The 15,235-nt window shown below is 41.3% G+C and overlaps 1 protein-coding gene across 8 annotated transcripts in view; it reads left to right on the top strand.

Annotated features, from left to right (window-relative positions):
- Positions 1-541: 541 nt before the first annotated feature.
- The window catches only part of macf1a (microtubule actin crosslinking factor 1a), a 237,642-nt gene continuing 222,948 nt past the window's right edge, over positions 542-15,235 (top strand). For all 8 annotated transcript variants that reach the window (XM_076879037.1, XM_076879039.1, XM_076879041.1 and 5 more), the window contains exons 1-2: positions 542-646; positions 10,103-10,337. In XM_076879037.1, coding sequence (XP_076735152.1) covers positions 10,115-10,337 — 223 coding nt within the window. In that variant the 5' untranslated portion in view covers positions 542-646; positions 10,103-10,114. The remainder of the gene's footprint in view (positions 647-10,102; positions 10,338-15,235) is intronic.

Genomic DNA, 15,235 nt, shown 5'->3' with positions numbered 1-15,235 from the left:
AATGGAGCAAATGCACCACTGTGAACGCCTGTGGTTTCCCTATTCTCTAAGAGATTTAAGAGAAAGTATGTGTGTGTGTGTGTGTGTGTGTGTGTGTGTGTGTGTGTGTGTGTGTGTGTGTGTGTGTGTGTGTGTGCGCGCGCGCGCGCGCGTCTCGGTCCAGGTTTGGCGGTGCTGCTGAGCCACAGATGACGCAGGAGTACACCCGAAATCTCAATTTCCGCGACACTTACACACTCAGTAGTCATGGGTTAAGTATCGTAGCCGTGAAAACTGCCTATTTAACAGAAAAGAGAGGTTGTGTGTGTGTGAAAGCGGACCGGGAGAGGAGGGCTGGTGGGGGGTTGCTGAAGGCGAGAGGAGCAGAGAGAGAGAGAGAAGCAGAGACTGAGAGAGGGGGGAAAGGAGGAGGAATAGGACAGCCATTACCATTCAGGATCACGTTGCCCGCTGTTCTCTCCAGCCTCATCCCACCGGCTGCGTGTCGGTTCGGTTTTGGAGCAAAAAACCTTGAATACAAAGCCAGAAAACATCCAAGCTTCCATCCACCCATCTACCCCCAGGAGGAGAGGGAGCAGCGGCGGCAGCATCCCCGGCCTCCCTCGCGCTGTGCTCGGATTCCAGGACCGCTGCTGCCCCGGGGAAGGTAAGCGCTCCGGAGCTCATGCAGGCAGGCAGCTCTTGTCTGTGCTTCACACTCTCGTGCGCGTTCAAACCATCTTGATCATGTGTTTTCACGAGCTGTCAGGCCCGCTGCTGTTATGGAGTGTTTACAGGGACAAAACACTGATGCTTATTAGCTCAAAACGGATCGCTGTTACTCACTTTAAAAGAAATTTACAGACATGTTCAATAAGAACTGCAGACCAATCATAACTTGTGCACAGGTTATAATATATGGATGGAGTTGTTGTTTTTTTCCCCCAGACTCAACGTGTTGCTCATTAGCTCTGCGTTTATTGGCGTGATTTCCAGGAGATGCACTGCAAGTTTTAGTAATCTCATACATCCGCCCTGTTTCTAAGCACACTGCTCATGATTTGTGTGCTGAAGGGCTGGGCTGGAAATAACCAGCGGACATTCACACTGAGAGAGATATAGAGGGGGTTTCTGGGTCGTGAGAAGGCTGCCGTGGCTGTTTCTCCTAATGAGACACTCAGCAGCAGCAGTATGGAAGCAGCATTTAGTCAACAGTGCCAACCACAAATGGATAAATGTAATTAGTTGGTGTTATCCATCCAAGCAGTGGCCGTGTGTTGGACAAAGAGCTCCCTGCTTTCCAGCCTTTCAGTGCGCGCACACAGCGTTTGGGCTCCATGTCTGATGTCCATTCATGCAAACACATTCCCTCCTCACAATCAAAGGGAAAGACAGACAGAGAGAGAGCGAGGCAAGCGTGCAACGCTGGTGACACGAAACACCAGCTGCAGCTATATCTCTGTTATATGTGCACCAACACGCCCCGTGAGAGGCTGCCATTATTGATCCGTGCATCCCTGCAGCCAATTATATCCAGAGACACCCCATCATCACCAGCAGCACCTCCATCTCTATCTGCTGCATGAATCCCAGTGGGCTCCATAACTGCAGGCTGTCTATCTGTCTGGAAAATACTGGATATAATGTGCAAGGTGCAGCCAGAGGGAGGGAAAAACAGGATTCAAGCAGGAGTCCCCTCCTGCCGTTCAGCACCAGATGGTCAAATATACATCTCCCTCTAGCCTTATGCTGGACATTCAGCTTTCAGACTACTACACTCCTAACACTCTCAAACCTTCATTTCCATTTAAATGGTCGTTTTAAATTGGTTTCTTCCATTTTTTCCTCTGCACTGCCACGACACACCTCCTTACTACTGCACGTTACAGTGCAGGAAAGCACCAACATGTCTGTGAGGATGGGGATAGAAGACAGGACTGTTATAGTGGGAGACGTGGTTGTTATTTAATTTGCAATGAATTGTGGAATGTCTGGTTTATTTCAATCAGATCATCCAATTTAGACTAACAGCAGTGGAAGCTGTTGTTGCTTACTGTCATAAACAAGTGAAAAGTGGACATTATAGGCGCCTAGAGCTCAAGGTGACACCTCCAGGTTTCCTGTTTTTGTACGTCCAGCAGTTGAAAGCCAAGAGATGCTCAATTTATAATGAAATAAAATAAAAACAAAAGACTAATTAATCCATGCTGGAATATATAAATATATCTAAACTGCTCATTTTGATAAACTAAAAAACTAAAACAATAAAAGCAGCAAAATCTGAACATCTGAGACACTGGGAGCCAGCGGATGTTTGGAGTTTTACTCATCTCTCCTTTTTTTTTTCTTTTTTTTTATACCAAACATGTAGTTTCCACCGTGCCTCATTTGCTTCATTACAGGTTATGGCTTTGGTGTGGACACAAGTCACTTTTTGGCTGATTATAACCTATCTTCTTTATTTTAAAAAGCCTGATGGTGAGGAAAAATGAAGACTTTCCAAGCATATAGTATGATCCTTGCCTCATTTCAGAGCTTTAAATCCTTCCTCTTCAAGTGGTTCTGGCTGTTATCAGGCTAGGATTACCCCCATTTGAGAACCAGTGGGCATGTTATCATTCATTTGGAGTGTGGTGTCCACCTGATGAATGAACTTCATTCACATTTTAGCTTTACTTTAGTCTCCGTCAGCTTCCGAGGGTAAACATCCAGCATTTTATCAACTATATTTTCCATCCTGTTCACTAGCTTGTTGCCAGTGTGATATTTTTATCCTGGGACTTGTTTGGGAACAAAGTGACTTATCCATTTAGTCATTCAGCATTGTTTTCATGGTGCTGAAATCGTCCCTCTGCTCTTTGTGAAATTCACGACTGGCACCTCCACCCTTCTGTCTGTCTGCCTGTCTGTCTGGCCAAGACTCTCTGTGTTGATTTTCTTCTCCCTGCAGCTTTCTGGTCTGCAGAGAGCATTTTTACCATGAGTGAATAAAGGTGGAACAAAGCCAGACACACTAACATTGCTTATCGCCACATCCTGGAGCAGTAAATATTGACGAGCGTATACAAGACAGGCATACGATGACAAACGATCAGGTCATTCAAATAAGAGATCCTGTTTCTTGTGTCATCCTTGCTCATCTATGCACATACTTTTCTTTCTTTTGTTTAGCTGTCCTTTTTTTTCACTCTCATGTTGATGGACTCCAGTACACTCATGCCAAGCAGCGTTGTTGGCAGTCCAGTCCCATTTGTGTATTTATGCATGCATACTTTCGTGTGTGTGTCTGCATGTGTATTAATGTATGTCTGTGTGTGCACGCGTGGGGGAGCTCAGTCTAGCCATTCATTTATCCAGTCAGTCAGTCGTTGGTGTGTTACTCATCATAGCTGGCAGCTGCAGTTTAAAGGGAGGCATTTCTCATTCATTCTTATATTACACTGACTAGTTACACTTTTAATAACTGACGTAAGGAACACGCTTTAGATATGCTTATTACATTTATGCATGGGAGGGAAAGAAGTTGCATCACTTACATTGTCCTACCTTTCTCCATTTTTTCTGACTTATCTTATTCAAATATGTCCTTTAGAAGACACGCAGCACAAGCGTGGAAGTGTTGAAATGCTACATCCTATATAAGACAAAATGGGAAAAGGTTTTGCTTTGGAAACTATAGATATGGCTCTCCTTATTTCCCAGATTCTCACAGTGAGACGGTGATGCAACACAGATGTAAACATGCCCCTTTGCTAACCTTTTTTTTTTTTAAACAAACATAAACTTTAAGCAGGTTTTTTTTAACAATAAATCTTATTTCCAGCATATGATATATTATCTTTGTTTTGTTTCCAGGAGCTTTACTGATTTTTAGATCATTACATCAGGTTTTATTTGCATTTTACACAGAATCTCAGCTTTTTGGACACAGGGTTGTACCCTTCAGCTCAGTGACATGCTGATCTTTCTTACTTAATATGTAATTTATCTAATTTATACACAAAGAAACAAAAACAAACAATAATCTTGTCAACCTTTATATGTTAAATACAGACATGGGAGCAAGTATCATCTTTTTATGCAATATTTTTTTTAAAAGCAAAAGAAAAATGAATTAAATTGAAGTTTTACAGTTAGTAATGTTAGCCTTTTTTCCTTATGCTAAGCTAAGCACTGATTGCTGACTCTAGTTTTTTATATACATATATTTCCAAACTTATATTGTTTATCTGTAATCTAATAAATGTAAGTATGATCTAAAGGGATTTAAGCCAACTTAAACTGGAAAACCTTAAAACTAAAAGCATAAAATATAGCAGGTCCTTTTTCAATAAGCTAGACTAGTTAGCTTTTAGCTTTTAAGTTGCGTATGTTTATCTGGGATTTTTTTCCCCCCCTTTGACTGGATTTTGCAGCACCACATAAATCAGGTCAGTCAACCAAATAATAAATTCAATGTATTTAATTTTAATCATCAGAAATAGAAACAGTGGGTAAGCTAGCATTTGCTAAAGCTACTTGCATTACTGAATAAAGCTAATCAGTGCACCCTTATAAAAAGGAAATAGAAAATGTAGTTTGTATAAATGTGACTATATTAAACCACAGTATAAGACATGTACAGCTACAGGAAAAACTAAGCTTATCTCATAATTCAGCAGCTTTAGTAGCAGTATCCTGTGTGCCTCTGTCAGTATTTCATATTGTTGAGCTAAACTTGCTAAACTTTCTTCGTTTTCTTCACACTCTTTTATGCATAGCTCTCATAAGGTCCCACCACAGCATTTCTGGCTAAGGTCTGTACTTTCACTGCGTCATTGCTGTACTTTGATTCTTGATTCTAAAAAATTAACATATTTTATTTGTTAATTTTTTCACTAATTGGACTGTCATTAACTTTAACATGCTAACTGAAGCCTGTAGAGTCTGAGATGTAGCTCTTAGTTTTTTACAGTTTCTCTGAGCATTGCACGGTCTGACCTCAGGGGGAATTTGGTGGGACATCCACTCCTGCGAAGATTGTGACGTTGTGAATCACTTAATATTTAGAATATATAGAACACAAAAAAAGGTCAGGTTAAGGTAATAACTTAGTTTCAATCAACTACAGTTTGTAGTTTCTTTGTCAGACTTCATATCTCAGTCTATTTTGGGGGGTTGTTTCAGGTTTTACTGGGTTAGTTGGGAGCATGCAGGTTCCCAGATTTTGCAGGATGTACACAATGAGTCACATGTTAATCAGTTGTGTTTTCTTGTTTGGTGGCTTCATGTTACGGTGTGTGTCAGGGATTGTTTTTGTTCAATGAGCATGAATGTCAGTGAAACTCTCATCAGTGGCTGTTACCATGCTGGAATGCTGCCCTGAAGAGACTAGAGTTTCACCGGCAGTTACGACCGTTAGTCTGCAAATGTCTGGATTTCTCTCGCTCCTCAAATCTCTTTTCCTGTCTTCCCTCGTCGCGCTTTCTCACTCTACATCTCTGTCACAGTCTCTCTCTGTTTTATGTTACTTTTGTTTCCTGCAGCACACACACACACACATTCAGACACACACACGCTGCTGAGACTAAGCTGTGGGAACAGACCGTGTCCATGTAAATCCTGGCTGCGAGTTATAAATCAGGCCAGTCAACCATCCAGTACCTTTGTTTGGTTTGATTGAACTGCTACAGTCTGTCACAGGAAGAGGCCAAAAGCTCTGCGTGTATATATGTCCTATATATACAAATACGCCTGTATTACAATATTATTGTTTGATAGAAAACCTAAGCAACAGCAGTGTTGTTTAACCTTTCAGTGCTTTTCTCCCTTTTGTAAATGGGATGTTTTTGACTTTTGTTAAACCAGGCAAATAATTTAAAGACATTTATTCAGGCTCGAAGAACATTTGTGGGTCATTTCAGAGTCGCGTGATACCTCTTAGATCTATCAGTTAGTAGATTTTGTAAAATTAATAACAAAAATCATCTAACAAATAGTTTCAATCTGGGGCACATTTTTATATTGATTGTCTAAAAATGTTTAACTGAAAGTCTAAAATCAAATCAAGAGGAACAGGGTTAGTTTTTATGAACCACAGTCATGTGTTGGTTAGCGCCTCACACCAAGAAGGTTCTGGGTTTGAACCCGCTGGCCTCTCTGTGTTTGGATTGCATGTTGCTGGTCATTTGCTTTTTTAAGTCATAATTAATAGGATATAATAAGTTTAATAGGAAGGAGGAAAGGCCCAAGGGCACAGAGGCAGAAATGCAGAGGAATGGATGTTCCTGCAGGGATTTGGAGCAGATTACCCAGAGCTGAGTGCAGTGGCAGGGACTCATCACTGACCTGTGCTTCTCATGGAGTGACGACTCATAGACCAGTGATTAATGACAGCAACAATCATGGCAGCACATCACCTGAGTACCTTGGACTGAAGGTACTGATTAGAATTTGGTGAGCGGAGGTTAAAGGTCACTTTACAAAAAAACCTCAATATTTAACCATAAATCACACATTTCTCCAATAATTCTAGCAGACTGTACACAAATGTCTCACTGGAAAAAATCTGAAGTGATATTTATTTCTAAAAGTTCAATAGTTATCTTTACCATGACGAAATAATACGACATAAAACTCTGACTTTTATTAAGAAGAGCCAAGTGTGAGCATGTTTGGTCAGATATTAAATTGGTGACTCAAATCTTTTCTGGCCACCAATTAAATTCCTTCAAAATCTTCCATATAAATAGATATGTGAGTGTGAACAGGAAGAGAGGCAACCTGTAACTTCACTGGTTGGTTAAGGTGCACACCCGAAAGGTGGTAATTCTTCTGTAGACATGAAGCAAAGATTAAACAGTTGGTGTGTCAGAAAGCAATGATTAAGTTAAGCACTTTTGAGAAACTAGGGCTCAAATTAACCTGTGATGGCCCCTTTTCAGTGTATATTTTAAAGTGTAATGGCTGGAATTCACCAAACTGTGTGTGTGCTTTTGTTTGATGGTCTTATTGAGGAAAGCTGTGTCTGTGAGTAAAAACGCCTTGGTGAGGGTCTCATCACAGAAGGAGTGAGCTCGCTCTTGCTCGCGTTTCTCCTCCTGGTAGTTTCTTTTTCTTCAAAGTTCTCATTCTGTCTTCACGGAGCTGTAATGACACGGTGCGGCTTTGAAGCCTCAGTTCTGGCTCTATTTATAAAACCGCTTGTTGCAGTGGCACTGACTCACTGTCAGAAAGCGGCAGGGAACCAGACTTACACACACAGCTATACACCAGTGAGGTCGCTGAGAATTCTGGGAAGGCATTTAACCTCTTCCTCGCGGCGTTGCTGGGGAGACGGAGGGATTCAGGAAGTGGGGTTTTGCCAGCGGTTTAGCCAGAGGCCAGTCAGCGGAGGTGGAGGAGGAGGAGGAGGATTTTTGGCAGCAGCGGAGCAGATGGAAATCTCAGCCGTTGTGTTGGACTCACACGTCGTGCAGTGAATCATTCCCACTCTGTGACCACCTCTCAGGTCATTCCACAGTGTAGTCTGCTACAGCATGGAGGGGGTAAACGCAGATCTACTGTGACGAAGTCTTTGGCAGCCAGCAGAAGTTATTCAGCGACAATCTGCAACACTTTGAGGGTTAAGCCGATTGTTTGCTGAGGAGAATTTCTCAGAGGTCGCAGTGTTCGCTTTTAGCTCTAACTGTCGGTGGATGAACTGTAGAACAAACAGTATCCCCGTCTAGTGAAGTTGGCGGGCTTTTGAAAACAAGGAAATAAAAGTAATATGTCATCTCTAATTATTTAAAGATTATAACTTATTCTACTCTTGTTTAAAATAAACACTGACATAAACAAGAAAAACATAATTTATTTGTGCATTCAAATACAACAGCTCTGCCATAATTTATACTTTGTGCTGAGTCCACTTTATAGTTACTGCTGAGGTCAAAGTCTGCATATTTTACCCACTGCACTGATTTAAATGGGGAGGAAATGTCATAAATGATGACGTTAATCAAGGCTGAATTCCATTTAGCTGCTTTCAGTTTCAGGGTTCTGCTTTTATGCACAGGCCACAGACTCATTTGATTAGAACAAAGCAGCTGTTAGTGCTGTTAGTAACACCTGTACTTTTATGTACTTTTTCACAATAACAAGCTAGCATCCTGCTGCTCTCTCATGCATTCAGCTGCATTTGATATTATTGTCCCCCGTTTTTATCCTCAGCACAGAACTGCTGGGACTCCCTGTGGAGCTGAAATATAAGAGCTGATATAAGGCAATTCATTCTCTCAGAATAGAGGTGCTGAGTTTAGAGTTATTGATGTATTGATCCTGAGATGGACGGATCAGTTCATCGGGTCTCCAGAGTCCTACAAACACACACACACACTTCCTTCTTGTGTGTGTGACGCCTGCAGCCCCTAATTCGCTTTAGAGAGGTAGGTTAAAGAGTGGAGATGAGCAACAGATAGAAGTGTAGAAACGTGAGAAGGTATAAGGAGTGAAAGCGAGACGAAGACAAAGGGAAAAGCTCTCTTCTGTCTTCCTGCATATTGACTCTTCTTTAAAAATAGAAACACTACTCAGACTTTTAAATCTCATCTCGCTGCTCCTTTTTCATCACAGCCTCTGCTCAGCCTGCTGAACTGTTTCCCATCCCCCCACCTCAGCTCAGAGATTACTTTCTTCCATCACACCTGGAATCTTCCATATATCTATAAAAACTGGTGTGTGTCCAAACTGGAGCAGTTACACCAGCTTCTATCTCTTTTTATGCCTTAAAAGTTTGCATGATCTTTGTGTTTGTCCGGGGGCTGTAAATGTAGCTGTAACCTTACAGCTCAGCTGAGGGAGGACAGCGTCAGTGTTTACGCTGTCAGGAGCATGACCCCCCTCATCACGGATAGATGCTTCAGCGCTGTGATGTAGCTGGCAGTCTGATTCAGCCAAAGGGAAACAGTGTGAGTCTGCTCACGACAAGCTTGCAGACTTGTTTGTGCAATCTGGTTGTGATTTTTGGAAAGAAATATTACTGTGGAGTTTATCAAAAGTTTGAGCACCACGAAGCGAGTGTCATTGAGTTCCACTGTAATTAGGAAAACGCAGACATCTATCTGGATGTCTAAAGAGCACACTAAGATAGAGGAAAAATATAAATAAATAACAGTTTGGAATGAGTTCCCATTTGAGCAATTTGTCAGTGCACCCACAACTTCGAAGAAAATTGTGTTTTTAAAAAGCTTGAAAGATGTTTTTTTTTAAATAATAGATGTTGCAAAAAATGTCATGTGGGGTAAAGAAATCCACAAAATGTACAAAATAAGAAGCTTTTTCAGTAATGTAGGAACATGGACCACATCTATTTTAGAAGCATCCATCCGAGAGGTGATGTACAGGTCAACAGTGTTAGGACTGTGATTGGATAACTACATCTATGGCCAGTTTAGACAGTTAATGTCACATGATGCCATCTTTGGCCTCTGAGAGGAAGCCAGAGTGCTGAAACCCATGCAGGCACAGGGAGAACATGTAAACACATAGAAAAGCATCAGCTAATCACAAGGTTTGAACACAGAGCCTTCTTGCTGTGAGGCACAGTTCAAACCACCGCGCCTCCGTGTTGCAGAAGCAGTCTGTGCATTATTTATGTGTCGGTCCGAGCACATAAATAGCGATTTAAGAGGGTAAAGCAAGCGGTCCGCTTTATGCGTTCTGATCAACTGAAGCTAAGGATGAAATTTCATCTGTGTCTCAAAGTTACATCTTTCATGTTTTGTTTATTCGAGCAAGCCTCAGACATTTCCAGTGCGATGTGTGTCGTCTTCTTCTCTGAGCCGCTGTTTCGCTTCCATCCAGCTGTCGCTGCACATCTGCAGCTTCCTGAACACTGAAGCTATCATCTGGACACAATGATTAGTTTAACCCAGTTCATTCTCCTTCCTCATTTCTCTCATCCGTCTTGCTACATTACTACTGTTGTTATGTTACAACTTTGCATCATTCATGACCCCTGCGTGATCACACTTTAAGCAAGCAATAAATTATCGAGTGTTTCCACGTTGTCCTTCTTTTCTGACCTCTTTTCTCTTCCCACCCTTCCCACATCCCTTTTTCCTCCTACCATCCTTCCTCTCCTTCCTTCTCCTCCTTGCAGCCCTAAGCAGAGATGGAGTCTTCGGATGATGATACTCTGAGTGAGCGCTCCTGCGTCAGCGAGCCGTCATTCCGTAGCGAGCGTTCAGGGGGGTCGTTATCCCCGTGTACATCAGGACTTGTGGGCCCACCGGGAGACACTTTGCCATGGAACCTGTCTAAGCATGAGAGGAAGAAGAGGAAGAGCCAAGATTCAGTGTTGGACCCAGCAGAGAGGGCGGTGGTTCGGGTCGCAGGTGAGTTGATAAATGTAATACTTTATCTTTCTGCCTTTGAGCAACACTCAAGGGAAGCTTCCAGGAGATGGTGAAGAGGCAGAATTTTGCTGATTGAACTCTATAAAAGCAGAGTGGGGCTTTCAGGCACAACTTTACCTGCTTTCATGAAGGAGGGAAACTATACAGAGAGGTCTTCAGAAGCTTCATGGGTCATTGCCATCACAGGGTCGTTTGTGAGGCATTGCCTCCCAACATCCTGTGAGCTATTACGCTTACATGGGTCAAGATGTGACCCATGTAATTGTGCCATGTGTCTGTGGAGTGGTTGTTTGGTTCTTCCTGTGTAAAGGTCCGAGCACTCCTCACTGCATTGCACACACACTACCTGCTTTGTTTATTTTTGTCTGAGGGTGTTGCTGGGTCTGAAATGTGCTGGGACGTCATGCTCTGAGAAAAATCTTCTGAGTTTCTATGAAAAACCTGCTGCATAAGATACTATGTCTCTCTTCTGCCTTTTCCTGGTTCTGTCCGAGTTCTTCCTTTTGCCTTTTTTGTGAGTCAATGAAAGCTTAGTTTGGATAACCACAGTTTTAAGTAATCTTTAAATATATGTGTCTGGTTTGTAGCGTTAGTGCTACAAGGGGAAAACTGCTGAAAAATGCACTCTGATGGAACATTAAAACTGACAGGAGCAAAGCACAGTTGCTGCACATCAAAGGTTCTTAGTTTGAACGTTCCTGGTCAGCTGGATCCTGACGTGAGATTGGTTGGACATTTCAAAGCTGACTGCAAGGTGTGTGGATGTGAGCATGAATGATTGTCTGTATTTAGCCCTGCCTTTGTCACGGATTAGGTGTTTGCTGCCTCTTTCCCTGTGTCAGCTGGGATTAGGGTGCAGCGCAGCCCCCTGATGTCATGGTTGGATAAGAAGTTTAGAAAATGGATGTAGTGTGTCATTTTCAATCAAAATGAAGCTTTATACAAAACATAAAATATAAGCAACGTCAGCAGCATGGGGACATTCAGGTTGCTTTGCTCAGGAAATGCTTTTGCACCAATTAATAAAGAAATATACAAGTAATAGAGGTTGTTCAGGTATCTGATCAGGACGCCTCCTGGATGCTGAAGAGATTATATCTCTCAACTGGCTTTGGAACGACTCAGCGTCCCCCAGTGGAACATTTGGCTGGGGTGAAGGAAGTCTTCTGCCCAGTGACTCAGACTCAAATGGATGGATATATGTATCAAAGGAAATGAATAAACAACCAAAACGGTTAAGAGTTCCAGAGTTTTTGGTTACTTTTTGTTCCCCATTTTAGTTTGAAAATATTTCATAAGTTAAGTGTTCTCAGCGTATTTACTTCCTGTCAGTGTGACATCCCACTGTTCATAATTATTGCCAGAAACCAAGTGTTTCCACACTTCTGTAGTTTAGTGCCTACATCTACCTGCCCTTGTGATGAGTTCCTTGACTTTAGGTTTTCAGTCATGTGTAGTTTCTCCTCCTGTTTGTATCTTTGTTGAGAACATCCCGTGTCACCCCCAGGCCATCCATCGGTGGTAAGTTGAGTATAACTGATATAGGCTTTACAGTCCCTTATATTAACAGACTTGAATCAATAAGTAATAAGAATTGCATAGGCAGGGCATCTACAGCTCTAATGTAGAAAAGCTGACATTGGACCAACCTTTTGCTCCTGAAAAGACTCTTTAAAAGGAAACACGTCGCTCTCATATTATTTGTCTTTTTATCACTAAATATCTCTGCAAAAAGGTTTTTTTCTTCTTGTCGTGAATTATTCCTCATGCATCCACTCTCACATGCACACTGACATTTTCACTAATCACAGGGCTTCTTTCGAGCAGTCATTAAGCATCCTCTGAAAAAAGCCTCATCTCCTTAAATGTCAAAGAAATGAGAAGAAATTTCTAGTCTTTTATTTATGGGATGGATAAAGACGTCTGCGGCTTGTTATTAAAAGTGTTATCGTGTAACACTCAGATGTAATAATCACTGTTTTCTTAGTTATCGGTTTTAATAATGGTGGTTAGCAAATGTCAATAAAGAGCTGTGAGCAACATGAACCTTGAATACAAGAAAACGCTTAGTTTCATTGTGAAGGCAGCAGAGATGAGCTTTATCTCATTTTTATTGTGTACATTCCTACGTGCAGGGATCACATGTCAAAGTCAGGAGCCAGTATCATCCTCTCGTATTTGTGGTAACAGAAGATGGAGGAGAAATGTAGGTTACTCAGTTCTCTAGAGAGGCCGGGGCTCCCCTGCTCACGTAATGGATCACTGGCAGCACGCCTTTTTTTAAATACAGAGAAGAGGGGACCTCGAGTTTGAAAATTGAGGGAAATGAAGTAAAAGCAGGCTCATGTGTGGCTTTCCCCTCTGATGGCGTCTAATAATTGTGCTTATTTTTTCAGTTTGAGGCTTTTATATAAATGCGCTTCAGTGGATGGACAGTAAGGCCTCCAGCTTCGTCAGCATGCTCTATAACTCTGCTGGCCTACAGCTGGTCCAGCAGTAGAGGAAACTCTGATCATAGCACATCATATAGCAGCTTAACAGCTCTCCAATGAGGCAACAATCACAGCATCTTATCAACAACAGGACGGCTGCCAATAACAAGCAATTTTTAGATTATTTGGCAACCTACATCTTTGTTCAGCATTTTTTCTCTTATCACACTTTTCTTAATCTTATGTTTCCCTTAAATTACTTTTAGTTCAATCAATATAGAAGGTATATTTGATTTTTTTTCAATATTTATTTTGACATCAGAATATTGATTACCACTCAGGAGGTTTCTTCTCAAAGTGAATTATACTTTCTTAATGCCTTCACTTTGCACTCTCCTTGTTTTTTTGAGACTATAATTGAAACCCAAAAAGGCGGGCGCTCCAGAAACCTCGAGGAGCCAGATTTATTGCTTCTATAATCAGCGCACCAATTTTAAGCTGTCTGACATCATCAATAACCCTTTCAGCATTGCTAACTTGCATTAGGCAACACACAGTGCTTCTGTTCCACTGAGGATTTAAATGATTTATCATTATTATTAGTCTGTTATTCATTTATTGTGATTTCTACATTTATGTTCAATTTAATGACATCATCAAATCACCTTCTTTCATAAATACCTTAAATTTTTTAAGGTGTTACATGCACACCCCTGCTATTTGTTTACATTCTTCCAGTGAGGTTTGCTCTTGTTCTGTGAGGAAATATGTTGGTTGGGATGTTGAAGCAGGGAAGCGATAAGAGGCAGTGAAAGTCTACGTTTCAGACATGGAAACAGCATGTAGGTCAGGGCCGGGTGAAGGAGTTCATATCATCAGCACAATCAGGTCAAGAGAGATGGCTCACTCTGCGTGTGTGTGTGTGTGTCTTGTATTTGTATCTCAGTGCTGATTCTCTTACAACATAGACATGGAGAAAGTTTGGGATATTTCCTGCCCTGGAACCATTTCAAGGCCTCCCACATTAATGTTTTAGACTCTCTTCCATTCACAGGAGAAGCCCGTCAGATACTTTTATGGCTGTTTTTAGAGAAGCTTTCACTTTCTTGTCCTTCCTAAATCTGTCAGCAAATGTTTGGAGAAAGGAATCTGTTGCCTGACGCTGCAGTAGAGCTCCCATTAAAGACCTTTTATGTTTTATTAATGTACTTAATTCACTTATGTTAGTTTCACAGAACAGAGGACCATGTGAGTGTTCACTTGTTTTGATGTTAGTGTGAAGACAGTGAGTGTCTGTATGTATATAATGAGTTTATCTGAACCAACCTGGTGTTTCCTGCCAAGTAAAAATAAAGTTAGATGTGCAAGCTTTGTGGAGGAAAGGAAGATGACAAAGAGCAAAAGGGGAATTCAATTTGTACACTAGGTAAGTGAGAGTGCGTGTAAGACTGGCTCTCACATGCACACATCTACACATGCATGGCTTTTGAAATAAGGATAATAGATCAAAAGGAGGTGAAATGAAGGCAGCGTGTGGTTAAAGGATAAACCTGTGAATAATGTCATGTGAAATACAATTTGACACAATCATGAAAACAGCTGGAACCAACTGATAAGTAAAGGTGAAACAAGAAAATAAATAAATCCATTTATAGATATTTACGGACTTTACTAGACTAGCTTTGTATGAGTCACAGCTCAAAATCATCCTGATTTCCCTGAGCCTGAGAACAGTTTATCCACTGTCTGAAACTGTTTTAGCTCCTCCCCTTTTCAGGCAACATCCTTCTGATTGGCTGCCCTACATAAACAGAAGGTTTGAACAACAGGTGGCATCTGTGCTCACAGCCACAGCAGTGTGACGGAGATGACCATATAAGGGATATCCCGTCTCTGACATCATACAGAGCCAAGAGTAGAAAAAATATCTGTGTGTGAGTGTGAAACACAGATATTCCTTGGACGTACACTGATCTCATTGTTTGCAGATTAGACATGTCTAATATTAGCAGCTCCTAAAACACATGTCCACTTTAAGTAAAATCCACTGTGTTCAGCTTTACTGCAAAACTGTGATATTAAAAAGTCCAAAAATACAGAACTAAAACCTTCAAGAATCACTTATTGAGCCTTAATAACAATATAACATAACAGATATAAGCATTCTCCTTTTTGTTACTGTTACACATCTAATTACAACCAGATCTGAGGACAGATGTGGCATCCTCATTATTGCTGGAGTCTGGTTTAAGAGATCTGGCGTCACTTTTATGTTCTCTGGTCATCGTTTTATTACAGATGATCAAAACTACATGCAGTAAAGTCACACAATGTTTAAATGTTAGTTACACCATCATCATCATCATCATCATCATCATCATCATCATCATCACAGTTCTTCTTTTAAAGCAGAGAAAATGAAGGAAAAAATGTCTCTGTAAGTCC

Source organism: Maylandia zebra, linkage group LG22 (assembly GCF_041146795.1).
Source record: "Maylandia zebra isolate NMK-2024a linkage group LG22, Mzebra_GT3a, whole genome shotgun sequence".
Taxonomy (NCBI): Eukaryota; Metazoa; Chordata; class Actinopteri; order Cichliformes; family Cichlidae; genus Maylandia; species Maylandia zebra.
This window is presented reverse-complemented; position numbering and strand designations above follow the sequence as displayed.